This window comes from Micromonas commoda, chromosome 4, assembly GCF_000090985.2.
Source record: "Micromonas commoda chromosome 4, complete sequence".
Taxonomy (NCBI): domain Eukaryota; kingdom Viridiplantae; phylum Chlorophyta; class Mamiellophyceae; order Mamiellales; family Mamiellaceae; genus Micromonas; species Micromonas commoda.
Window position 1 is genome coordinate 1,495,496 of NC_013041.1, and position 23,935 is coordinate 1,519,430.

At 65.6% G+C, this 23,935-nt stretch overlaps 12 protein-coding genes across 12 annotated transcripts; 7 read left to right on the forward strand and 5 right to left on the reverse strand.

Annotated features, from left to right (window-relative positions):
• Positions 1–90: 90 nt before the first annotated feature.
• On the reverse strand, positions 91–2,037 carry MICPUN_58220 (predicted protein; the record flags this gene model as incomplete). The annotated part of the gene is made up of 1 exon (XM_002501910.1): positions 91–2,037. One exon carries the CDS (start codon positions 2,035–2,037, stop codon positions 91–93), a length of 1,947 nt encoding a protein of 648 aa, XP_002501956.1.
• An 818-nt stretch (positions 2,038–2,855) lies between these two features.
• On the forward strand, positions 2,856–6,233 carry MICPUN_105509 (predicted protein; the record flags this gene model as incomplete). Its single annotated transcript, XM_002501501.1, has 3 exons — positions 2,856–2,921; positions 3,092–3,229; positions 3,558–6,233. The coding sequence occupies 3 exons, from the start codon at positions 2,856–2,858 to the stop codon at positions 4,314–4,316; spliced, it is 963 nt and encodes a 320-aa protein (XP_002501547.1). The 3' UTR covers positions 4,317–6,233.
• MICPUN_58222 (predicted protein) lies at positions 4,087–6,233 on the reverse strand. Its single transcript, XM_002501911.1, has one exon. The coding sequence runs from the start codon at positions 6,176–6,178 to the stop codon at positions 4,895–4,897; it is 1,284 nt and encodes a 427-aa protein (XP_002501957.1). The 5' UTR covers positions 6,179–6,233; the 3' UTR covers positions 4,087–4,894.
• A 268-nt stretch (positions 6,234–6,501) lies between these two features.
• On the forward strand, positions 6,502–9,420 carry MBO2 (coiled-coil flagellar protein; the record flags this gene model as incomplete). The annotated part of the gene is made up of 2 exons (XM_002501502.1): positions 6,502–6,573; positions 6,715–9,420. The coding sequence occupies 2 exons, from the start codon at positions 6,502–6,504 to the stop codon at positions 9,418–9,420; spliced, it is 2,778 nt and encodes a 925-aa protein (XP_002501548.1).
• Positions 9,421–9,436: 16 nt separating this feature from the next.
• On the reverse strand, positions 9,437–10,005 carry MICPUN_58224 (predicted protein; the record flags this gene model as incomplete). Its single annotated transcript, XM_002501912.1, has 1 exon — positions 9,437–10,005. The coding sequence occupies one exon, from the start codon at positions 10,003–10,005 to the stop codon at positions 9,499–9,501; it is 507 nt and encodes a 168-aa protein (XP_002501958.1). The 3' UTR covers positions 9,437–9,498.
• Positions 10,006–10,218: 213 nt separating this feature from the next.
• On the reverse strand, positions 10,219–13,241 carry MICPUN_105511 (predicted protein; the record flags this gene model as incomplete). Its single annotated transcript, XM_002501913.1, has 3 exons — positions 10,219–12,645; positions 12,781–12,979; positions 13,157–13,241. The coding sequence occupies 3 exons, from the start codon at positions 13,239–13,241 to the stop codon at positions 10,326–10,328; spliced, it is 2,604 nt and encodes an 867-aa protein (XP_002501959.1). The 3' UTR covers positions 10,219–10,325.
• Positions 13,242–13,894: 653 nt separating this feature from the next.
• On the forward strand, positions 13,895–14,464 carry MICPUN_71293 (predicted protein; the record flags this gene model as incomplete). Its single annotated transcript, XM_002501503.1, has 1 exon — positions 13,895–14,464. A coding segment is annotated over one exon (570 nt), but the record flags the coding sequence as incomplete, so codon positions are not given.
• A 458-nt stretch (positions 14,465–14,922) lies between these two features.
• MICPUN_58227 (predicted protein) lies at positions 14,923–17,627 on the forward strand (the record flags this gene model as incomplete). Its single annotated transcript, XM_002501504.1, has 2 exons — positions 14,923–15,247; positions 15,364–17,627. 2 exons carry the CDS (start codon positions 14,923–14,925, stop codon positions 17,625–17,627), a joined length of 2,589 nt encoding a protein of 862 aa, XP_002501550.1.
• Positions 17,628–17,701: 74 nt separating this feature from the next.
• Positions 17,702–19,678, reverse strand: MICPUN_58228 (predicted protein; the record flags this gene model as incomplete). The annotated part of the gene is made up of 1 exon (XM_002501914.1): positions 17,702–19,678. One exon carries the CDS (start codon positions 19,676–19,678, stop codon positions 17,702–17,704), a length of 1,977 nt encoding a protein of 658 aa, XP_002501960.1.
• A 188-nt stretch (positions 19,679–19,866) lies between these two features.
• On the forward strand, positions 19,867–21,726 carry MICPUN_58229 (predicted protein; the record flags this gene model as incomplete). Its single annotated transcript, XM_002501505.1, has 1 exon — positions 19,867–21,726. One exon carries the CDS (start codon positions 19,867–19,869, stop codon positions 21,724–21,726), a length of 1,860 nt encoding a protein of 619 aa, XP_002501551.1.
• Positions 21,727–21,929: 203 nt separating this feature from the next.
• On the forward strand, positions 21,930–22,142 carry MICPUN_58230 (predicted protein; the record flags this gene model as incomplete). Its single annotated transcript, XM_002501506.1, has 1 exon — positions 21,930–22,142. One exon carries the CDS (start codon positions 21,930–21,932, stop codon positions 22,140–22,142), a length of 213 nt encoding a protein of 70 aa, XP_002501552.1.
• A 55-nt stretch (positions 22,143–22,197) lies between these two features.
• On the forward strand, positions 22,198–23,592 carry MICPUN_58231 (predicted protein; the record flags this gene model as incomplete). The annotated part of the gene is made up of 1 exon (XM_002501507.1): positions 22,198–23,592. One exon carries the CDS (start codon positions 22,198–22,200, stop codon positions 23,590–23,592), a length of 1,395 nt encoding a protein of 464 aa, XP_002501553.1.
• Positions 23,593–23,935: the final 343 nt, after the last annotated feature.

Sequence of the window (23,935 nt, forward strand, 5' to 3'; positions counted from 1 at the left end):
GTATCGCTCCCTCCGCAGCAGCCTCGCCGTGCCGCCCCGGCGCGTGCGGACTCGAACCTAACCTAACCTTTCCGACCGTCCCCTCGTGTATCACGTCTTCTTCTTGTGTTTATGCACGTAGTTGTCCACGGTGTACCGCCCCGAGCCGAACGCCTGCAGCAAAATCAAACCCCCGCCGCACGCCAAGTTGGTCACGAAGTGCGCCCTCGCGTGGTCCGGCCGAAACGTCCGCGGCGCCCAGAACCTCCAGCACCCGAACGCCTCCGCGAACAGCGTCAGCGTCAGCGCCCTGGTCACGACGTGCCCACCCCACCCGGCCGCGAGCGGCGCCGCGAGCGCAAACTCAAGCAGGAGCCAGTTGTTGTCGTGGCCGTCTCGGTACGCGCCTCGGAGGACGTCGTCGGACGATCGTCGGGCAAAGAGCGCAAAGTCCCGCGCGACGATCCGCTTAATCTGCGCCAACCCGACGAAGAAGAAGAGCGCGGCCATCGCGCATCGAGCGGCGAGGAGTATCGCGGATTTCCTCGCGCCAAAGTTAAGTCCGTCCCTCCTTCGCGGGTTTCCTTCGACAGCGTCAAACGGGTCGTCGTCCGTCGCCAGCGCCGCGAACGGATCGTAACGCTCGTCGTAACGCTCGTCCCCCCTCTTGACGCCCCCCCGCCAGCCGAAGTGCGCCACGAGCAAACACGTGCACCCGAACAGCGCGATCTTCTTCATCGCCAACTCGTTCAACTCGCTTCGTCTACTCACGAAGACGTCGAAGAACAACCCGACGTTATCCATCACGTCGTACGCCAACATGAACGCCGAACATCTCACGGGGTACACGCCGTGGCACATCATCGTCGTGCACGTCACCACGAACGCGGCGATCCACGGAAACCCCACGGGCGTCACGGCCGTGTCGCCGCTGAACTCGTCCGACGCGTTCGTCAGCCCGTACCGCTCGGCGTATTCCCGGTATCGCCACCGCCACGCGTACTCGCCGTACTTGTCCGCGCACAGGTTGAAGTAGTACGTCGCGATGAGGAACCTGCCGAGCGCGGCGAGCTCGGGGGCGCGTTCCGCGTTCGTGATGGCGCACGATATCTTGGCGAAGGCATCCGAGCCGCTCCGGCTCGACTTGACGTCGGCGACCAACTCGGCCAACTGACGCATTTTTCGCCGCAAACGCTCCTTGGTCCGTTTAAACCACTTCGCCAGCTGTGTACCCGCCAACGCGCGAAGCTCCACGGCGAGCGGATCTGAGCCGTCCACCCCCCCGCCCGCCGCCTGCGTCCCCCCCGGCCCTCGCATTGAACGCACCGCACGCACCGATCGAACGAGCCACGCGACGACGGAGGAGAGAACGGAGAAGGTGAACACTGCGACGACGCCGCTGACGAAGAAGGGTCCCCCGTGGCGCTTGGGAGCCGGGGGCGCGCCCGCGGCGCGCCTCGCGGCTTCTAACTTCTTCGCCGCGCGGACGCGCTCGCGAGCCTCCGCTTTGCGCTGGAACGCCTCGCGCGCGTCCATCGGTCGCCGGCTCGTTTGGTCTCCTGAGCCGTACCACTTCTCCGCCGGGTGGCGCGAATCCACCGCCGATTTGGGGTGGCGCGGGGCGTCGCCCGGGCGTTTGACGACGCGCGGGGTGTCGCCGGATGGACCGGCACCGGACGGACCGGCACCGGATGGACCGGCACCGGACGGACCGGCACCGGACGGACCCCCGCGCCTCGCCTCCTCCGTCTCCCGCGCCGCGCGTCTCGGATCGTCCCAGGCGCTCTCCTTCGTGGCGACGTTGAAGTAGTACTCCTTGCCGCTCTTCGGGTCCCTGTGCCGTTGCCAGGGCACGCCGTCGAGCTGGAAAGAGCCGCGATACGTGCGCTTCGAGACGGCCGGGCCGTCGCCATCCGGCGCCCGCGGCTGGCCGCCCACGTTTCGCGTCGATCGGCGAAGCGGTCCCCCCGACGACGTCCGCTTGATGGCGGTCATCTTTCCCTCGACGGGCTGGACGAGCGACGCGAACGAGACGAGGAGTAAGAGCGCCAGGGCCATCGCGACGGGTCGGCGCGTTGGCCGCGGGGTGCGCCGTCCGCCCATCGCGACGTTCGAAACTCCGCCGCGCGGGTAACCACCCCGGCTGCGCGCGGCCGATTGAAAAAGGCGAAAATACGGCACCCGTCACAAGGTCCAGTCCGCGGCAAAAACATGCTGGGCCCATTGCGCAAACGCAAAAGTTTTAGGTTACCGCCGGTCGCTCTCGCCGGTCGCACAGAGCCGCACCCGGAAAAATCTCCGCTTCGCGGCAAAACATCGGTCAGTTCCTTTGAGTCGCGAACCACGAAAGCGACTCGGTTTGCGAAGATTTGTTTTCCATCCGCTCGGGTCGGTTTGGCGGCGGAAATTTCGCTCTGGATCTCGACCGACTGCACAGGTACGCAGTCTGCAAAACTTGCATTTCAACGACTGGCGCAAAAGCACTGGCGACAACGATTGTGGACCACGAAATGGCGACGTCATCGACGTTGTTGCCTTCTCCAGCCTCAGGTCAACAAAGTTGTTGTTTTTTTTTTCAAGGCATTCGTCGTCGCGCCGCCTCGTTCGAAACGAGCGCGCGTGCACGTGGAAAGGACCTTCAGGCCGCGTCGACCCGCGAGGTCGCTTCGTAGGCGAGTCCACGTCGGAGTCCGCCCGTTCGTTCGGTTCTCGCGCGCAGCGAAGGACCGCGAGGAGGCGCGCTTCCATTGTTGGCGTTTTTTCGTCACCGGAGTCTTTGGGACCCCCGCGGCGTTTGCTTTCGCCCTCCGCCGACGAGGCGCGCGAGGCGTATAATCACGGACGCGCCCCAGCAGGCGCCCCACAGCACAGTTAAGATGTCCGACGGGAAGAGCTCGAGCGTTTGGAGCCCCGAGGAGGACGCCGAGCTCGCCAGGTTGCAGGTTCGTTCTCCACCGCCCGTCGCAATTTCCACGCCGCTAACACTTTGTTAGTCTTTTTTTGGGGCCTCGGTGCGCCCGCGTCCTTGCGTCTTCCCGCGCATCGTTGACCCATCGGACGCGTCCGTCACCGCCCCGAACGCTCACCTCCGATCGACTCAACTCGTCAACAGGAGATTCACGGCAACCGCTGGGCCCTCGTCGCCGCGGAGCTCCCGGGAAAGACCGGTCAGCAGTGCGCGCAGCGCTGGCGGCACAAGGTGAACCCCGCAATCAAGAAGGAGAAGTGGACGCCCGAAGAGGACGCGCAGGTGAGCAACCCCGCCTCGTCTTCGTCGATTCGAGCTCGAGATCTGGGCGTGATCAGCAGTCGCGTGGGTTTTCTCGCGCCCGAAGCCGCATCAGCGCCGCGCGCGACGGCGCGCGCGACGGAGGAGCCCCCGCGGCCCAGAGCGCCCGCCCAAATCCTTTCCCCCTCGTTCAGCCCTGAACCCTCAAAGTTAACGGACGTCTTCCTCGGGGTTCGTAACTCGTCGTGACGTCCGTTAAAAAAGCACGGACTCGCCTCCGCCGACCCGCCTCCGACGACCCGCCTCCGACGACTGAACGCCCCTTTCCCCCCTCCCTCGTCCCACGCAGCTCGCCAAGCTTTACGAGCAGCACGGTCAACGGTGGGCCGAGATCGCCAGGCACCTGGAGGGGCGAACGGACCAGCAGTGCATGGGCCGCTGGCGCCGACACCTCGATCCCAGCGTCAAGAAGGATGCGTGGACTGATCCCGAGGATAAGAAGCTCATGTCCCTCCACGACTCCCTCGGCCCCAGGTGGAGCAACATCAGCAAGATGCTCACGGGCCGCACCGCGCAGCAGTGCCGCGCGAGGTGGTTCCAGCTCTCCGCCGCGGACGACGACGCCCTCTCCGAGGGCACCACCGTCTCCGCCGCCGCCGCCGGTTCGGAAGGAGGAGGAGGCAAGTCGTCGGGGGGCTCGTCGGGAGGCAAGAAACGGCCGAAAACGGCCCTCAAGACGTCCAACCTCGGCAGAACCCCCACGCCGCCGCTCTCGCCGTCCACACCCGCGGTCACCGACGAGGTTGACGGCGCGGTCGCGTCCGGGAGGGGCGACTCAAATCGCGGGACGGTTTCCAACAAGAAGCGAGGCGTCGGCTCGGTGCTCGGCGCCCCCGTCGCAAAGAGGCGCCGATCCGCGATGGAAAAAGGCGGCAACAAGGGCGGCGTCCAATTGGAAAACGACACGTCATCGAGCGGGTCCGGGTATGGCAACGGCGGGGGTTTGGACCTGCTCGCCATGCTGTACAGCGCCGCGGTTACGTACGAGACGAGCGTGGTGGCGGCTGGCGCGGGGATGAAATCGTTTCCCCCCGAACTCTACGCGTGAGGGTGAGTAAATCTCACCTTACGCGAAGAGAGGATACCGACGGCGAATATTATCGCGTCGTCGGGCTCGGCCGCAGCCGTTCACGGCGGTACACTACTATCACTCTTTCGTTCGTTCGTCGCGGCGTCGTCGGAACATGTACAAAACGCACACAAAGACGCATGGGGAATCAAGGGTTGGGGACAGACATTCTTTTCCGGTCGCGCTCGCGGGATTACAGCTCGCGCGTCACGTCCGGACACACTATTATTTACTGTTTGACAAATGGAATACTTTGGCAAATGGAAGCTCCGCCGCCGGGGCTGAGGAAACACACATGGGTACTTGTAAAACAACCAGGGTACTCGCTGGGGGCCAACATCACCGGCCACCTCCGGCGAAGAACATTCATATTTTATTTCGGGGAATCTTTTGCAGCATAACACCGCAGGGCAGCTCGCACGCATCGGAGTCGCAAACTTAGACATCACGGCGACTTTAGCAACAAACACACTATAGCACCAACATAGAGAAGATGCACAGACCCTAGAACACCAGCGGCGGGGTCACCGCGCGTTGTCAATAACAAAAAGTCCAATCTAATCGACTTGCGCCGTCTTCACGACCGAGACCACGCCGGCGAGGACCGCGGGTTTATTTAGGCGTTCGATGCGAGAGTAAACGAGGCGCGCAGGGACCGGGTGGGCGACGCGGCGGTGAAGTCGACGGCGAAGAGGGAGAGCGGCGCGGCGCGGCGCGTTCGGGACCGATCCCGTCGCGCGCAGCCTCGTCTCGCGTCCCCCTCGTTCTGCTCGTCGACATCCCCGCCAGCCGTGCGCCAGCTGTGTCGGCCGGCACCAAACCCCGCATTCAACCCGTCGCCTACTCCGCGAGGCTGCCCCTCGGCGTCGACGCGACTCCACGCGTGGCATATCGCATAAGGTATACGCCGCGTCGTCCGCGCCGAAGGGTTCTTCGCCTATACACCCCGTCCCGGTTGGCGCTCCGCTCAGCGCCCCGCCCCGGTCCTCCCCGTCGATGTCCGCGTGACCCGCCCCTGTGTCCGCGGCACCCGTCCTTCGCCCCCGCGTCGTGCTCGAATGAATCGGCGCCATCCGAGGGATCGGAAGGCGCGTCACGGGGTTCACGGCGGCGACGACGGGGTTCGATCCGGCGACCTCGTCGGTCACGCCGTCGACGCGCCGGCGCAAGTCGACGTTCTCGGCCGAGGCGCACTGCGCGACGTACTGAAAGTGCGCCACCGCGCGCTCAAGCTCCGCGCACCTACGTCGCAGGTGCACGAGCTCCAAACGCTTGCGCTGGCGGCTCAGCGCGGCGGACGCGCGGTTGCGTCGCAGCCGAGCCTCCTTTGAAGGGTCGCCGCCTTCGGAGTTTGTTTCCACAGAGCTCGGGTCGGAGTTTGGATCGGAGTACTCGACGGAGCCGCGGTCGGTGAGTTCGTCGCGGCGGGACGGCGTCGCCGGCGCGCCTCGCCTGCCCCGCTTGTCGCCCGACGTGCGCGCGGGGGGGGCGCGAACCGAGTCGTGCTCGAGCGAACCCGGTGGCGCGCGTTTCTTCGACGTCGAGGACGCGCGCGGGGTGGTCGACGCGAGCGCGCGCGCGTCGTCGTCGTCGTCGTCGTCGTCGTCGTCGTCGTCGTTCGTCGCTAGCCCGACGTCACCCTCGAGCCAGGCGCAGATCCCGGAGAGGTCCACGTCCGCGTCGTCGAAGGACAGCGCGCGCGGCAGGTCCGGAACGTCGACCGATCGAACCTCCCCGATGTCGCCATCGACGTCGGTGCCGTCGAGGCACTCCGCGAGGAACGCGCGGAGCGCGGGGTCGATGGAGGGCGCGCGATGCGGGGCTACCACCGCGAGGGACATGACGAGGACGACGGTGTTCGACGGTGAAGCCGCGCGCGGCCTGTTTCCGGTTCGGCGCGACGACGAGTGCGACGGACGCTCCGAGGTCGTCGGCGTTACTTTTTTGGCGAAGTGGGGCCTTCGGTGTCTCGGCCAATCAAAAAAGGCCACTTGTCTCTTTTTTTCCATCCGCGGCTGCTGAAGTTGAAGAAATGGGCCTCGCGGTGTAACCTGGAAGGATTTTCGTGCCGAATGCCGATGCCGTCTCGAGTTGGTTTTCCCTCCACACCGGATCCCAGCCAGGCGCCGCTGGTCCGGGCGGCGCGCGGGACCGACTCGGCGCCATGACACGGGAGGCCGACCCTCCCCCCCAACCGCTGGTCGACGAAGACCCGGAGAGCAGCGAGGCGTTCAAGGTGCGCGCACCCGCCCGGCCTCATCGCCCCGTGACGATGAATGATGCGCCCGCTTTTGGCAACCCGTCCCGAGACTTCCTCCCCCCAGCGCCATCCCACGTCTCACCGGCACCCCTCGCCCCGTCCCCCGCGTCGCCGCAGGTTCTCGACGCGCTCCTCGCAGCCGGTGGGATCGAACGATCGAAGGTGTACAAGGCGAAGGCGGCGTACTGCGAGCTCCACGACGCGCTCGGGTCTCAGCTGGCGCGCGTCGTGAAACTCGAGGCGGATGCCGCGACGCTCCACGGAACGCTCGAGGGCGGCGTCGCCGAGTTGGAGGCGGCGCGCGCCGCCGCGAGGAACCGCCTGACGCAGGAGGAAGAAGACGAACTCGACCGCCTGAGGCGCGAGTGCGACGTCGCGGTCGCCGAGGCTGAGCTCGCGGGCGAGCGCGAGCAGTCCGCGTCCATGGACGTGTACGAGGCGACGCGAGCGAGGAACGACGCGAAGCGGCGATTGGAAGAGGTGGAGCTCGAGCACGAGCGCGCGATGGCGCCGGCGATCGCGTCCGCGAGGGCGGAGGTGTCGGAGCTCGCCGAGGACGTGCGGTCGGAACGGACGCGGATGGAGGACATGCGCAAGACGGCGGACGACGCGAGAGTGAAGACGCGAGAGCTCACGACATTGACTCGATCCATCGACGAGGAGCAAACGCGGACCGCCGCGGAGCTCAGCCAAATCGCCCACCTGCCGCTCAAGATCCGGCGCGAGTGCGACGTCGTCAACGAGCAGATCAAGGCGCTCCGGGCGCAGGAGCAATCGCTTCGCAAGAGGTTCATCGCGCTGGACGAGTCGGAAGCGCGGCAGGCGGAGACGGTGCGGCGCAAAACGGAGGAACACTCGACGGTTGCGGGGACGCTGGAGCGCGCGGGGATCGCGATGGAGCAGAAGGAGCGCACCGCGGACGAGCTGTTGAAGGACCTGGAACGGGAGACGCGCGAGCGCGAGAGGCTTGCGAACGAGAAGACGGAGCTCGAACTGCGATTGGCCGCGGCGGATGCGGATTTGAAAGCCATCGCCGACGGAAACGCCCGGAAACGAAAGGAGCTCGAGCGGACGGAGCGTAAGACCGGCACGTGCGCCGCGGCGGCCAAGCACGTCGCGGACGTCGTTCCTCAGCTCGAGACGGAGTTGGGGCAGCTGCGGTTGGACGTCAAGACGGAGACGCGCGTGTCCGCGGAGCGGTCGGCGGCGATTGAAAAGATTCGCGCCGACATCGATAAAGAGATGAAGGCGTACATCACGGAGGAATCCGCGGGTAAGGAGAAGGGTGGCGAGTTCGAGGCGGCGTACGCCCAGGTTGCCAACCTGGAGGATGTCATCAAGCACCTGAGGAAGGAGGAGGCGGAGCGGAACAGGGTCGAGAGGGACGTGCGGACGCAGGTTGACCGGCTGATCAAGACGAACGCGCTCAAGCGCGAGAAGCGCCGCGAACAGACGGAGAAGGCGGGGAGTCTGGACAACGAGCTCGACGACCTGAAGAAACAGGCGAAGGAGAACGCGAGGCGGCTAAAGGAGCTCGTCTCGGCGTTCCACGAGGTGCAGTCGCAGCGCAACAAGTTCGCGCAGCTCATCGAGGCTGGCAAGCAGACCAAGTCGGAGATGGGCGAGAAGCTCAGGGTGCTCGCGAACGAGATCGACATCCTCCGATCGGAATCCGGCGACAAGGAGATCAAGCTGGTGCACGCGCACGCGCAGCTCACCGGCGCGATGACCGCGAGGGACGTGCTGAGGCAGGACATCAACAAGAGGGCCGTGGTGTTGAGGGAGAGCCGCGATAGGATCGACGAGCAGGCGAACGAGATTGAAGGTCTCAACGCCGTGACGCGCCAGGGCCGCAGGGAACGGATCGCGTTGGCGTCGAGGTTTTCGCACGAGACGTCGCGCAGGGACCACACGGGTTTGATGCTGGTAGAACGGAACGACGAGGTTGCGGCGCTGCACGAGCGGGTCAACCTCCAGGTGGACGTCGGGCGCCGCGGCGAGATCGAGCTTCGGAACCGCGAAGACGAGATTCGCGCCTTGGCCGCGGAGATTACGAAACACGAGCTGTCCGTTGAGGCGAGCACCGCGCTCGCGTCGAACGTCCCGGGCCTTCTCGCGCAGGTGCAACGGCTCAGGAAGGATCTCATCGTGGAGCGCAGGCGGGTCGCGAGGCTCAGCGCGAAGGCGGAGGAGCCCGAAAACGCCGAGCGGTGGAGGGCTCTTCCCGGGAAGGACCCGGGCGCCGACGAGCTCCGCGCAAAGATGAAAGATCTCAAGCTCGCCATCGAGGACAAGGAGGACGAGATCGAGGAGAACGTTCTGATGCTGACGGAGCTCGACGCTCTGGTGCGACGCATGACCAGCGAGGCTGCGAGCGGCCGCGCCGAGTCCCTCGAGCTCGCCAAAACCGTAAACGACCTCGTGACCAAGATCCAATCCGCGGAGGAGACGACCAAGTCGACGGTGTCCGAGCTGGCGCTGTGCCAGGCGCGCAGCGAGGCGCTGGCGTTGGAAGCGGACGTGCTCAAGCGACGGCTGGTGGAGGCGCGCGAGAGGGTCGCGCGGGGCGAGGCGCCCGACGAGGAATCGGAGAAGCGGTGGGCGCGAGAGCTCGCCGGGGAGGCGCATTCGGCGGACGACGACGACGACGACGACGGGTACGACGGGTACGGCGCGCCGCCGAGGCCGAACGCGTACGTGCCGACGGACGAGAAGAGCTTGGGGGTGCCCCGGCCGTACGGTAAGTTTGCGCCGTTCAAACCGACGGATGTCGCGGGGAACCTGCGGCACTACCGCAAGCCGACTGCGTCGACGGTCGAATGAACGCCTCGAACGCGTGAGTTTAGCGTTAGGGTGTCATTGACAAGCTACTAGAAGACCCTGAGGCGAAAAGAATGTTTCTCACGACGCCGCGACGCCGATCAGGACCAGCGCGACGCCCATGACGATGTACTTGAACCCGGTGAAGCAAAAGCCGATCATGACGGCGAAGGTTCGGAGCGCCACCGAGAGGAGGTACAGCCCGAGGACACCCGCGAGGAAGAAGCCGAGGATACCCTCGTTGGTGAGGTTATCGCCGCCCGGGAGCTTCTCCGTGGCGATGTTGAACACGTTGGACGCGAGGGGAGTCGCCGGGCCTTGGGCCTTGGCGCGCGCCACCACCTTGGATCCGCGAACGGGCGAGGTTTTGTGGCCGAGAGCGAGCGCGGCCGCGGTGAACGCGCCGCGGCTGGGCGCGATCGCGCCGACCTTCTCCTCTCCCAGCTTGGCGTACACCCCCGCGCGCGCCCCGATCGCCGCGCGCGCTCGCACGCCGGTCGAGATCCCGCCCTTGCCGCCCCACTGTCTCCGGACCCCCGGGATCATCCCGAGGCCCCCGAGCGCGCTCGTCGCGCTCATCGCCGCCATGCTAAACGCGTTCCACCGCCTTTTTGGTTCGAACGAGAAGGAAACGCCCGAGTGCGCGTGACTGGACGCGAGTTACCCTCGACGCCTTCACTTGCGCGCTTGCGAATGCCGTCCCGCCGCGGAAGCCCCTTGCGGATAATGCTAAGGGTCACGGCAACCCTGCGGTTTTGTGGTTTTGGGCTGACTGAGTCGCATACGCGTAACCTAAAACTGAAAAAGGAGAACATTTCGCTCCGGTTTTATTCAAAATTCACTCACGTCCATCCATCACACTCACACTGCACATCACGTCGAAACTCTTTCCCTCTCGCGCGTGTCCCTTACCATTCCCCGCCGCCGCCGCCCCATCCGCCACCACCTCCTCCTCCCCCGTAGCCGCCACCGCCGCCGCCGTAGCCGCCGCCGCCGCCGTAGCCGCCGCCGCCGCCTCCCGGACAATCCCTGGCCCAGTGGCCGAGTTGGCCGCACTTGTGACATTTTCCAGATTTTCCACCGGAACCGCCGCCCCTGCCGCCGCCGCCGCCGTACTGGCCTCCACCGCCCTGCTTGTTGGGGCAGTCCCTGGTCCAGTGGCCGGTCTGACCGCAAGTAAAGCACTGGCCGCTCTGGCCGCCTCCTCCTCCTCCTCCTCCTCCTCCTCCCCAGCCGCCGCCGGCGTCGCCGCCGTAGTTGTTGTAGTTTCCCCCTGCTCCGCCTCCGCCTTGGTTCCATCCTGCGTCGTTGTTGAAACCCTGGCCGCCGAAGCCGCCGGCCGCGCCGCCGTACGCCGGGGGAGGAGCGCCGCCGTTCATGCCCGCGTTAGCACCGTAGGCGCCGCCCATGCCCATGGATCCGCGAGCGGGAGGTCGTGGCTCGTCGATGCTCTGACCCGCGTGGAGCTTGGCGATCTTGTCCAGCATCCTCTTGGACTCGGCGACGTAGTCGATTACCTCGATCCTGCTGAGCTCAGTCTTGGGCCTGGTCTCGCCGTTGTAGTTGTCCTCCTTGACCTTGAGCTTCATCATGTGCGAGGTGAAGTTGGCGTTCTGGAGCGCCTGCTCGTACGCGGCGTGGTTGTCGTTGTACAGCCGGTGCAGCTCGGAAGCCTTCATGCCCATGATGACGTCTCCTTGGTCGCCAAACGCGGAGACCCAGTGCTGACCGGTGTGATCGGAGACGGTCATGTTGAGGATGTAGCGCCACTCGCAGTGGGGAACGTGCTCACCCGAGTGGCGCTCGCAGTTCCAGGAGCCCTGGGCCTCGTCGAACCTGAGCTTCTTCTGGCACATGCGGTCGCCGTTCTGGAGCGGACACGCGGGATAATAAGGGCCCGAGTCCTGGGGAGCCTTGATGTAGGTGATGTGGCAGCGGCACTGCACCCAGAAAGGGGGGTTGGCCCCGATCTGGGCGATCTCATCCTTGAGCTGCGCGATCGAGACGCAGCGATCGCCCTTGCCGCCGCCGCCGCCGCCGCCGCCGAGGGTGGCCACCGTCGCCGTCGCGCCCCCCTCCGCGTCGTACCAGTGCCTGAGCTTGGCAGCCTCGGTGAGGTCGGGATTGACGTCGATGTTGGTGGAGCCGACGGTGCCGATGTTCTTGCCCTGAAACTCACCCACGCGGCCGTTCTTGACCGCGAGCACGGGGTGCTCGCCCCCGTTGACCATGGCCTCGAGCTTGCCGCCGATGTCGACCGCGTGCGGCGCCCACATCGTGAGCTCCACGGATGCGCCGCTGTCGTCGCGGATGTGCACTGAGCGCTTGCTCGTCTCGCCGCCGTCGCGCTTCATGATGGTGGCGAGGTCGCCGACGGTGTGCACGACGCCGATGACGTCGATCATGCCACCCACCATGGCGTCCTCGATGGACGCGATCTTCTGAAAGTTGTAGTGGATCTTCTTGATGCTCGCGACAGCCTGCGGATCCGTGACCTCGTCGACGAGGGAGGTGTTGTCGAGGCGAATCTCAAACTCGGCTCCCCCGCTGTACTTCTTGTTCTTGACCTGGGAGATGGCCCCCTTGGAGATGTCGTACACGCGACCACCTTGGAAAACCTGTGAGAACTTCTCCGCGGTGTCGTTGAAGCACACAGCCTTGATCTCGCCGCCTTCGGAGTCCAGCAGGTCGACGTTGAGAACCTTACCGTCGCCCCTCGCGTTGTGCCAGGTTCGAATCGCGGGCTGGTTGGTGACCCGCACCCTGATCGTCCAGCGGTTCATGTACGGGTTCAGAGAGGAGATCGGGGTGATCCTGTGCGGAGCTTCGTTTCGCATCACGGCACCGCGGTTGGAGTACTGCGGCGGGATGTTCTGCTGGTTGGGGTTGGCGCCGTAGCCCCCGTAGGACGGCGCGGGCTGGCCCGCCGGGGGCTGGCCGCCGCCGGGAGGAGCGCCGTAATTCCCGCCCGGGACGCCGCCGCCGTAGTTGCCGTAGTTCCCGAACGTCTGCTGGGGCTGACCGTAGTTGCCACCCGCGCCGCCGTAGGTGTTCTGCGGCTGACCGTAGTTGCCACCCGCTCCCAGGGTGCGCGGAGCCGAGGGCTGGTTTCCACCCATCGGCGGTTGGGGCGCGTCGCCGGACGACGCGGCTTGCTCGCACGCGATGGGCTGGCCGATGATGTCCAAGGGTTTGCCCCCGACGTTGAGCTGGAGCGCGATGATGATCCTGGACGGTTCGATCGGGGGCGAACGAGGTCAGCGGAAGGGTCGTTCGAGTCGACGACGACGCCAGCTGTGCGCGCTGCGGGGTGCCAAGAAAAGGGGGGGTGCATCGAATGGACGCGAGGGCGCGTTAACTCACTTGCGGTTGTTGATCGTCTGGCAGAGGTACTCGGTGAGCTTGACGACCGTGAACTTCTCGAGTTTTCCGTCGAGTACGAGCGGGTTGAGCTGCGAGCTGAGCATGGCAGTGACGTAGTGCTGGCCGTCGGAGAGCATCACGCGGAATCGTTTGTTCGAGTCATCGGAGTTGCCGTCTTTGCTCTGGAGCGCGCGTAGATCTGAGAGGGGAGCGCGGAAGGGTTCGGCGGGTGAGCGGATCTGGCGGGTTAGCGCACGCGCGAAGGGAATATCGCGGCGATGCGGGAGGCGGCGGGCGCGGCGAGGCCGAACCCTCGCGCGAAGACGCGCGCGGGGGGGGCAGTTCTCTCGGACGAGGCGACATTGTTGGCACCCACCCGCGATCTGGAGCGTGGGCATCAGCCCGTCGTCGCCGTGGTACAGCCTCATGGCCGCGCCGACGTCGAGATCGAACTCCGCCATCGTCTTAGGTAAACGCACGAGCGATGGGCCGATGTGTGACGGCGGTCCTGCGTGTGTTAGGAGGGCGCGCCCTGTTGAGTGATGCCCGTCGGCTCACCCGAGAAAAGTCACACCTCTGTTTCGTCGCGGTTCAAAAACGGGGAGTCACGATGCGCACGATTTTGGCACAGCTGCGCAGTCTGCGATTCAGGACGATTCAACGCAAACCAAGGTCGAGGGTTTACCGCGCTCCGATTGCGGCATCGCGACGAACGACTGGCTGAGAGGCAGCTGCGACGTCATCCGCTCCTCCAGACATGCTGTGAGCGGGGCGAGTGCACGCCCGCTGCCACCTTCGCATGTCACTGACGACCGGTCACGTCGTCTCCAGCACCCGCGGACTACTCCTCCGCGCCATCCGCTCCCGCGCGTGCACGCCGACCGTCGCGCCCTCGCCCGTCCGCTCGGCGTACCCGACCACCGCCTCGCGCCCAAGTGCGTCAGCCGTCGCGGAAACCCTCCGGAGCCTCCCTCGCGGCGCGGCGCCGTACCCGTCGTCGTCGTTCGCGTCCATCGCCGCGGTAGGGCGATCCACCGCCCGCCCCCACTCGACGATCATCCCGCAGGCGGCCACCGCCGACGCCGACGTCTTCGAGGCGACCGACACCGACGCCGAGAGAAAGATGCTCGGACACGCCGCGGACCGCTACGGCGGCGTCATCGTCGACGACGCCACCCTCCCGGACACCGTCGACGCCTTCGCGGCGCAGTTGGAGGCGTCCATCGCGGCGTGGATCGCCGCCGGCGTCAGAGGCGTGTGGCTGAAGATCCCAAAGGAACGCGCCGAGTACGTGGGCACAGCTGTGCACGCCGGCGGATTCAGATTCCACCACGCCGAGCCCGACTACGTGATGATGACCAGGTGGCTACCCACGGACGAGCCGGACATGTTACCGCCGAACGCGTCGCACCAGGTTGGGGTCGGGGCGTTCGTCCACGACGGGAAGGGGAGGGTGCTGCTGGTGCAGGAGCGGCGGGGTCCCGCGGCGGCGGCGTCGCGGCCGGACTTTTGGAAGTTGCCGACGGGGCTGGTGGAGCAGGGGGAGGACATCCCGGCGGCGGCGGTTCGCGAGGTGGAGGAGGAGACGGGGGTCAAGACGGAGTTTCACTCCATCCTCGGCATCAGGCACGGGCACAACGTCGCGTTCGGGAAGAGCGACATGTTCTTCCTCGTCGCGCTCAGGCTGCGAGACGACGGGGAGGACGCGTCGGCGATTCGAATGTGCGAACAGGAACTGGCGGACGCGCAGTGGCGGAGCATCGAGGACATGGCGGTGCGCAACCAACACATCATGCCCGGGTCGCACATGGACCACATGTACGGCCTGTGCGTCGAGCACGCGGCGGGAAGGTACGCGGGCATGGGTTGGCAGGCGCTGCCCATCGGCTTTAACCGAGACGGCACCGTCACGACCTACTCCAACGCCCCGACGCGGGAGATCATGGGGAAGAACATGCGTTCGTGACGTGTTAGCTCCGAGTCAGTCAGTCGCGTGTTGTGTACGTATTCGATTATCATATTGTTTCTCGCGCGTGTCCCGCCGGCGCCAACCGGCTGACGGTCCGGAGGATAAAAAAGCAAATGTGTTTTGCCAGCAGGGCAGGAATCGAGTCATAATTGGAACGGCGGTTGGGTGAGGCCATGGCGGGAGAAGGCGGGAGAGCCCGGAGAAGGCCGGAGAAGGCGACCCCCCCGGGTGAGCCCGGAGAGGACTCCTTGTATCCCACCCCCGCCGAGCCCATACCGAGCTGGAGGGCCAAGGCGGAGGGTACCCGATGGGCCAGACTGTCAAACGGAGAGTGGCACGAGATTCAACGCCAGCGTCGCAGTGCCCTCGCGTCCGGCGCGACGCTCGTGTCCATCAGGTTCATCCTGGACCAGCTGATGACCACGGGGCAGGACATCGTGATGTTCTCAGGGCTACTGGCGCGCATGATTTGGCTGCGCAAGCAGCGCAGACGACGAGGTGAGGCCCGCCGCCCCGGCGCCCCGTCCCTCAATTTACCCGCGCCCGAACGATGAATTGGAGCCGGCCGAGCGACGGCACCTCCTCACCCTCGCTCCCGTCTCTCTCTCCCCCAGGTCCCGCCGTCGCGGCGGTGTGCGCGTGGGCATCGCGCGCGGCGATCGTCCCCGAGCAGCTTCGCAAGATATTCCGCACGCTGGTATCCCCGGCGCCCCTCTCCCCGCTCGCGGGCTGGGCGCTCCTCACCGCGGGAGCCGTCGCGCCCCATCGCGCCTTCGTCAACCTCGGCCGACGCGTCACCGTCCGCATCGCGCGCATCCCGAAGATCCGCCGCCTGCTCCAGCGCAAGTGGCCCATCTGGGGCAAGCTCCTGCTCAAGAACAAGATGCGCGCGGAGGTGACCTCGTACAGGCTGGCCATCAACGAGGCGTGGGAGGTGCTCGAGGGAACCCTGCCCCCCGAGCAGCTCGCCGCCATGAGACAGGCGGAGTACTCCATAACCGGGTACAATTCCACGCCCAACTCCACGGGCGCTGGGGCGGTCGGAGGGGGACGCGACGCACCCGCGGGAGGCGGAGGAAGCACGAGGGACGCGGCGTCCAACGAGGGACGCGGTGCCCGAGGAGGAACGAGTTCGAGGGACGGAGGTTCCGTCGACGGCGATCGATCCGTCGACTCCCCCGGCCGCGACTCCCCCGGGGATGCCGAAATCGAGAACGAGACGGACTACTACGGCGTCGCCCTGCGCGGGATCGTGCGTTCGGGGTCGAGGAACTCGATGGATCAATCGTCGGTGAACGGGGGTAGGTCGGTCGCGAACGGGGGCGCCGGGTCCGGCGGCCGGGTCTCCTTCGATGCCAATCGGCGGAGGCGATCGGAGGACGCGGGCAGGGGCGGCGGGAGGGTCGGGAGGGGCGGGAGGGGCCGCGGTCCCGGCGCCGGAGGGAACTCCTCGCGCGGTCCCGGACCGATCGCGCGCGCGGCGCAGTTCGGGCGGCACCTCTCGCACCGCGTTTTCGTGGCGGCGCCGTCGGGGCTCTACGGCATCCTCACCGGCCGAGAGTTCGGCGCCGAGCTGACGTGCCCCCCGGCGTCGCAGCTGGCGTACCTGAGCAACTCGCTTCACCCGGACACGCGCTCGCACTTCACGCGCGCGCAGCACGCCGCGTTCTTGCTGCAGTACCACGGCGACGTCTCCCGCGCGGCGCCCGCGATGGAGCGATCGATGCGGTGGAGGGAAAAGTACCGGTTCGTGTCGCCGAAGGACCTGCGTCGGTTCGAGGACGTCGTGTTCGTCCACGGCGGCAGGAGCGCGTACACGGGCGGGGTCCACCTGTGCTTGAGACTCAGCGCGGTGTCCGCGGCGGAGACGAGGGAGGGTTTGGACGCCGTCGCGGGCGCGTTGATGGCTCACGTGGAGGCGCAGTGGTCGCAGCTCTGCGTCTCCGGGCCGACGCCCGGTAAACTCCGCGGCAGGCTAGTCGCGATCGTGGACTGCGCCGGGGTGACGCCCGGGTCGTTCCCGGCGTCCTTAGTGGCGCACACGCTGGTCACGCTGGACAGCAACTACCCGGAGCTGGCGGCGGAGGTGCACGTGGTGAACGTGTGGTGGCTGGTGAAGCGGGCGTTGTCGGCGCTGCTCGAGGCGACGTCCGCGTCGACCCGGCAACGCGTCCGGATATACCGAAACGACGAGAACGGCGCGGAGAAACTTCTCATACGGTTCGCCCCGCACTCTTTACCCGCGTGTTTTCCCCAGGGGAAGTGCGCGTGTCGCACGTGCAAGAAGATGGTCAGGGACGGGAACGTCACCCGACACGCCGACGGGAACCGACGCGAAGGAGAGTTTCAACACGGCGGGCTGATGGGCCGGTACCACCGGTGGGAGCGCATGAGCGGCGCGCAGAAGCGACAGTACCTGCGCCACCTCCTCTTCTACTACCTCGGGCTGGTGATGTTCTGGCCCATGCACATCTTCCGGTTGAACGTTCACCCGCTGCTCGTCGCGATGGTGAAGGTGAACAAAGCCGCGAGGGCGTTCGCGGGCCGGCTGCGACGGGGCGACCCGCTCGCGGTGTTCGTCGCGTCCATCGTCGCGTTCGCGTCGCTGGCGTTCAGCCTCGCGGTGCTGGCGTGGTGGGCGGAGTACGGCAGCGCGCTGATCCTGCAGAGCATGAGGGATCCGCCCCGGAACTGGGAGGAGGCGTGGAGGATGAGGGGGCTGTTTCAGCGGACGATCTCTAGCTCGTTGGAGAAGTCGCTCGGGCTGGAGGCTGGGACGCTGCCGGGGGGTGGGATGGAGAGGGACCCGACCATGCACGAGGACGGGGGTTGGGTGCACGCGTGGGGAGGGCTGAGATCCCACGGCGATGAGCTGTGAGGCGCCCGTGCATAGCGGAACTAGGTTGGTGAATCATAATTTACTTACAAAAATCATATCGAGTCTTTGAACATTCAGACGAAGGTGCTGTACAGGTGCGCGAGTTGGACCGAGGCGAGCAGTGTCGCCGCGACGAGCGAAGCGCGAATCGGATGGCGCGCTCCGCTGACCGAGTCTTGAGTGAGGTTTCCGCTGACCGGGTCTTGAACGAGGTTCACGGCGGAGCACGTCGCGGCGTTCAGCTTACCACCCCGGCATCTGGTCACCCCGTTGGCGGTGTAACCCGCATCGCACGTGGGCTGGCACGACAACTCACTCGCCATGGAGGTCTTGCAATCACCGACGGCGCCGTTTTTGGGCGCCTTGGACGCGTCGCATGGATTTCCTTTGCACGTCGCGATCGTGAGAACTCGGTTTAAACAGGACGAAATCCCTGAGATGGTGTAACCGTCGTCGCACGTGGGTTGGCACGAGGATCCGCTCGCCAGTGACTGAGTGCAATCGCCCGCCTCGCCGTTGGCGATGTAGGCGGCGTCGCACACGTTATTTTTGCGCACCCACGCGGAGGGAGGACCGTCAACGCTAGCGCTCGAGCTCGAGAAGGTTCCCGCTACGCACACGGTAGCGTTTTGGCTCGGGTTAGCACCACAGTTCAGGTACCTGGTTGCCCACGCCGAAGCTATATGAAACATATATTTCGTGTCTGTAACCTTTGAGGTGTCCCACGATCCGATGTAGCGGTTAAAAGAGCCGGCCCAGGAAAACATCGCATTCATGTTCGTCACCTTCGAGGTGTCCCAGTCGCCTACCGGTTGATTGAACTCGGAGGCGAAAGTGAACATGTTTTTCATGTTCGTAACCTGCGACGTTGGCCAATTGCCGATCGGTTGATTGAACTTTCGGCAGCTTTGGAACATTCCCTCCATGCTCGTGACCTTGTAGGTGTCCCAATCGCCGATCGGTTGATTGAACTTTTCGCAGCCTTGGAACATTCCCTCCATGCTCGTGACCTTGTAGGTGTCCCAATCGCCGATCGGTTGGTTAAACTCGAACTGTCCTTGGAACAAATGCTCCATGGTCGTGATCTGCGACACGTCCCATTTTGAGATGTCGTCTTTGCACGCGGGCCCGCAATCGGCGGCACCCGAAGAGCAGCATTTCTCCCCGGTAGGGACAGCTTTCAAGCATCTCGCAACGGCGATGACGAGGGAATGGAAGGTCTTGAAAGGCGCTGGGGCGGTGCACGTGGTCGTCGCGGCCGCGATCGGCGCCCACGCTTTTGGTGGACCGTCGTGGTACGCCGCGGATGCGGGGTACGTTCCCGTGCAGGAAGCCGTGTCATCGGCTTTCCCGCAGTTAACATTCGTTGCAAGCCAGGTATGAGCTCCAGCGAACATGTCGACCGTGGTCGTGACCTTGGAGGTGTCCCAATTTCCGATGGCTTTGTCGAAAGCGTGAGCGCCCGAGAACATAGATTCCATGGTCGTGACCTTGGAGGTGTCCCAATTCCCGATGTCTTGGTTAAACGCGAACGCACCGTTGAACATGCTCTTCATCGTCGTCACCTGCGACGTGACCCAACTACCTATCTGTTGGTTGAATACGACAGCGAACGAGAACATTTTATTCATGTCTGTGACCTTGGAGGTGTCCCATGAGCCAATTGGTTGATTGAACGCTCTGGCCTGCAAGAACATCCGTTTCATGCTAGTCACCTTGGAGGTGTCCCAGTTGCCGATCGGTTGATTGAACGCCGATTTACCCGTAAACAGTCCTGACATGTCCGTCACCAGGCTCGTGTCCCAGTCCGGCATGTCCGCGCTCCCCGCTGCGCCGCAGTCTGCGCCCCCGGATGAGCAGCAGTTCTCGCCCGAGGGCACCGCAAGGAGGCAGTTGTCCACCGCGGTCTTCAGCGCAGCTCTGTCCGCGAACGCCGCGGCGAGCGCCCCCGGAACGCGCGAGACATACACAGCGATGACCAGAAACTCGCAGAGGCGATGAACTCGCTTCCCGCCGGCGCGATACGCTCGTCGAAGCTCGCGTTGGCGCATCTCGTGGTGCCTGGAAATTCTGCGGTCTGTCGGTCGCCAACCCAAGGTTCCTTTTTGTCGGGCAGGAGGGCTGGCAGGAGCAGGGAGGGCCAATCTGCGGCAGGCTGGACCCAGTACCACCAGTAACCACCAAATTTGGGGTTATGTTCAAACCGGCTGGCGCGCTCGGTCTCCGCACCTTCCCTGACATGGCTGTCACGAAGCCGATGTCGGAGTCCGCTGACCCGCTGGACGCGTACAAGGCGTTCATGGCCAAGCACAACAAGCCAGTCGCCACGAAGGCCGGCAACCCCGGCGCGAGCGACAAGACGGAGGAAAATAAAGGTACCCCGGATGCCAACAACGACAACAGGAAGCACGGGACGTCGTCGACTGGCAAGGACGGCAAGGTTTACGAGACGTACACGTACGACGAGCGTTCTCAGCCCGGCGGCGAGGGCGCGGGCATGCCGAGCGCGACGAAGACCCGCACGTCGCGGGCGCAGAACCCCGTCGAGGAGGTGGACGAGGACGACGAGCCCGTCGACGTCCGCCCGAGGTGGAGGGCGTCCGACTTCCCGCCCAACATCGTCGACATGGACCCCGACGCCACCGCGGCGGCGACGGTCGACCACGACGCGCGCGAGGACCTCGTGGACGACGACGACGACGACGCGGACGTCGCCGCTCACGCGCGCGTCCACCGCCCCACCACCGCGATCACGCTCGCCTCGCTCCTGGACAAGATCACGGACAGGGCGTGGAGGAACCTCGCGATACTCCTGGGCGCGTGCCTCGGCGCCGCGTACGAGGTGGCGATCCTCCCGTCCACCCGCCGCAACTTTAACCGCGCCGCGTACGCCCTCACGGGCACGTGGCGGGGCGAGTCACCCCTCTCTGTCACCGCCGGAAGGACGATATCCGCGATTGACTTTTACGCCATCCTCGCCGACGTCTTCGGCGCGATCGCCTTCTTCGGCGCGAACGTGGCGTGCGCGATCGCGGCGGTCATCGTGACGGTTCGTATCATCAAGGTGTTCACCGGCATGAACGAGAGCGCGCTCAACTTTATCTGCATACCGTTCACGTGGGGGTACGCCAAGGGGTTCGTGGATCACGTCACCGCGGACGAGTTCGGCGCGTCCACGCTCGGGTGGTACCAGCGCCACGGCGCGAGTTTGGGGCTCACCGTGGCGGTGGTGGAGACGATGGAGACGGTCGCGCCCGTCACCACCCGCGGGCTGTGCCTCGGGCTGTGCTTCAGCGCGTTCGCGGCTGATTTTCTCAGCTTCGCGGGGGGGTTCGTGTGGGTCCTGGCGCTCCTGCTCGCGACGTGGACCGCGAGGTTCGTCCTTCGTCTGGCGCTCAAGCTGTTGACGCCCATCTTCCCCCCCGCGGATCAGCTCAAGAACGCGATGCCGGACCTCGCGGTCGTCCCCGGCCTCGTGTCGAGGGCGGCGCACGGTTTGCTCGCGGGCGGAGCCGCGGGGGCCAAGGCGGCGAGGAACGTCGGCGCCGGGGTTGGCAAAGGCGCCGTCAACCTATCCGTCAAGGGGATCAAGGGCGCGGGCGCGATCGGCGCCGGGGTTGGCGCGAAGGGCATACGCGGGTCCATCGGCGCGGGCAAAGCCGCGGGGGGCATCGCCGTCGGTGGCGCGAGGGCCGGCATGGCGGTCGGCGGCGCGGCGGCGAGGGGAACGCTCTTCGGCATCGTCGGCGCGACGAGAGCGGGGCTGGGCGCCGGGGTGGCGGCGACGAGGCTCGGGGTCAAGGGCACGGTGCTGGCGGGTAAGACGGCGGCGTCCGCGCCCGGGTACGTGTGGCGCACGACCGGGCGGATCAGGTCTTTCGTCAAGCTGGTGACGGTGCAGGCGGAGGCGGCGCTGGACCCGGTGGCGCCCAAGGTGAAGAAGACGCTGCACGAGGATGGGAAGCTGCCGTCGAAGGTGCCGAGGGAGTACAGGAAGCCGAAGAAGGGCGTCGGATCGGGCGGCAGTTCGGGCGGGTTGGCGGCTAAGCTGGACAAGCTGCAGGAGGAGAGCAAGAAGAACGCTCGCGTGACCCGGTGAGCCTCGCCGTAAGTAGCCGCTCGAGTGTAAATTTCACGCACGTAAAAAACCGCTTCCAACCATGAAAATGCCCTAATTCAATTCCCAGACGTGTCGACGCGTGAGCACGGGTTCCAGCCTCGCTTGTCGGTATCTCGCATCGCGTCCGCTCGTGTTACGCTGAACGGCACACGGTCGATCGCCCGCGGGACGCTCGAGGAACCATGGCGATGACCAACTTCATCCTCACCGCCGCGGCAGTCGCCGCGGTCGCGTCCATGATGCGCTACGACGTGAGGGGATCGACGTCGATGCTGCGTAGGAACATGAGGCAGGTTAGGATCTGGATGGAGGAGGCCGGCGCGGAGGCGAAGAACGGGGAGATGCCCAAGATCGGAGACAAGACCAAGCCCCCGACCAAGGACCCCTCCGCGTAAACGAGACGCGCCGGATCCGACGGGACGCATTAGATCACGTTAGAAGCCTAACTAGATGAACGGCAACGCGCTGTCGCCCGCGGCGGCGCGCGACGCGCACGGGCACGAGGGCAAGGACCACGACCGGGACTTCACCCACGTCTACCGCACCACCCCGGTCACGCCGCGCCTCTACAAGCTTGTCGTCGGCGCGTGGATCTACGCGTGCGCGGTCGCCATCTACACGCACTACCCCGACGAGCACGGAAGAATCGCGTCCCTCGCGCACCTGTACTACCAGGCGCCCTTCATCGCCCTCCTCGCGATGTGGCTGTGGGGCGTCAACCTGTGGGCGTGGTGCGTTTTGATGAGGCTAAACCCGCACCCGCTCGTGGTGTTCGAGCTCGACGACGCGAGGATACACATGGGGCACAGGGAGGTGTTTAAATGCGCGTTTTACCTCACCGCCGTCTTCGCCGGATCCCTCGCGCTCTTCCTCAAGTACGCCGGCACCGGGGTGGACGACGACCTGGCCAAGGTGATGCCGGTGGGGCTGTACGTCGGGGCGCTCGGGGCGCTCTTCGTCCCGGCGCAGATTTGGTACGCGCCGAGCCGGAGGTTTTTAGCCCAGACGCTGCGAAAGGCGATGGCGCCGACGGCGCAGCCCGTCGGCTTTGCCGACTTTTTCCTCGCCGACGTGGCGTGCTCGATGGCCAAGTCGTTCTCGGACGTGGAGCGCGCGGTGTGCTCGATGCTCGCCGGGAAGGTGATGGCGGCGGTGGACGGGGACGGGACGTGCGGGTCGACGAGTTGGAAGATTCCGCTGGCGCTCGCGGTTCCATCCGCGATTCGGCTCTTTCAATGCGTTCGGCAATACAGAGACACCGGCGACGTCGCGTGCGTGTACAACGCGCTCAAGTACCTCAGCGCCATGCCCGTCATCGCGTTGTCCGCCGCGAAGTACCACGTGGACCATACGCTGTGGCTCAACGTCCTGCGACCCGCGTGGATCACGTGCGCGGTGGTCAACACCGCGTACTCGTACTACTGGGACGTTCGACACGATTGGGATTTAAACGTGTTCAAATCGTGGGGCGCGGTGGTTCCCCAGCAAGGGGGTGGCGGCGGCGGGTGGGCGGCGCGGGGACGCGCGCCCGTGGGGCGACGAGACGGTGCGTTCGTGGTGGACGGATCCGTCGTGCACGGCGACGAGGGCGGGGTTGTCGGGCCGATGGGTCGGCGGGAGCGCGTGTACTCGCCGACGTTTTACCGCGCCGCCGTCGTCGTCAACCTGGTGATGCGTGCGTCGTGGACGTACAAGCTGAGCGCGCACTTGCGGCACAACGCGTGGACGGTGCTGCTGTGCACGGGGTTGGAGATCACGCGGCGGTTCCTGTGGGCGCCCATCCGCGTCGAGAAGAAGTACCTGCAGATGCGGCAGACGCGCGTGTCGAGGACGGCGAAGGTTTGACAGAGTCGGTAAAAGTTAACGGAGAACTCGCCGACGAGGATGAAACTTCCCAGCTGTCCAGACGTACAAGAATCTTAGCGGACGCGAGGAGTTTCGGTTTAATTCATATTTCGATCAAGTAAGATGACTGTTTGCGTGTTGGTCATCTCTATTTCGTGCGCACCCGAGGCAATCAGACGGTGGATTCGGGTTATCTCGAGCGGCGAACCACAGCCAGAGGTTTCCATCCTTCGTGGCTGGCGGTCGCTCTCCGTGAAAAACCCGGGAAATGACTCACAAAGAAAGCTCTCGGTTGAAGGTCGACCCCCGATCTCCCCGCGTGCGCACTGTCCCGACGCGCCCG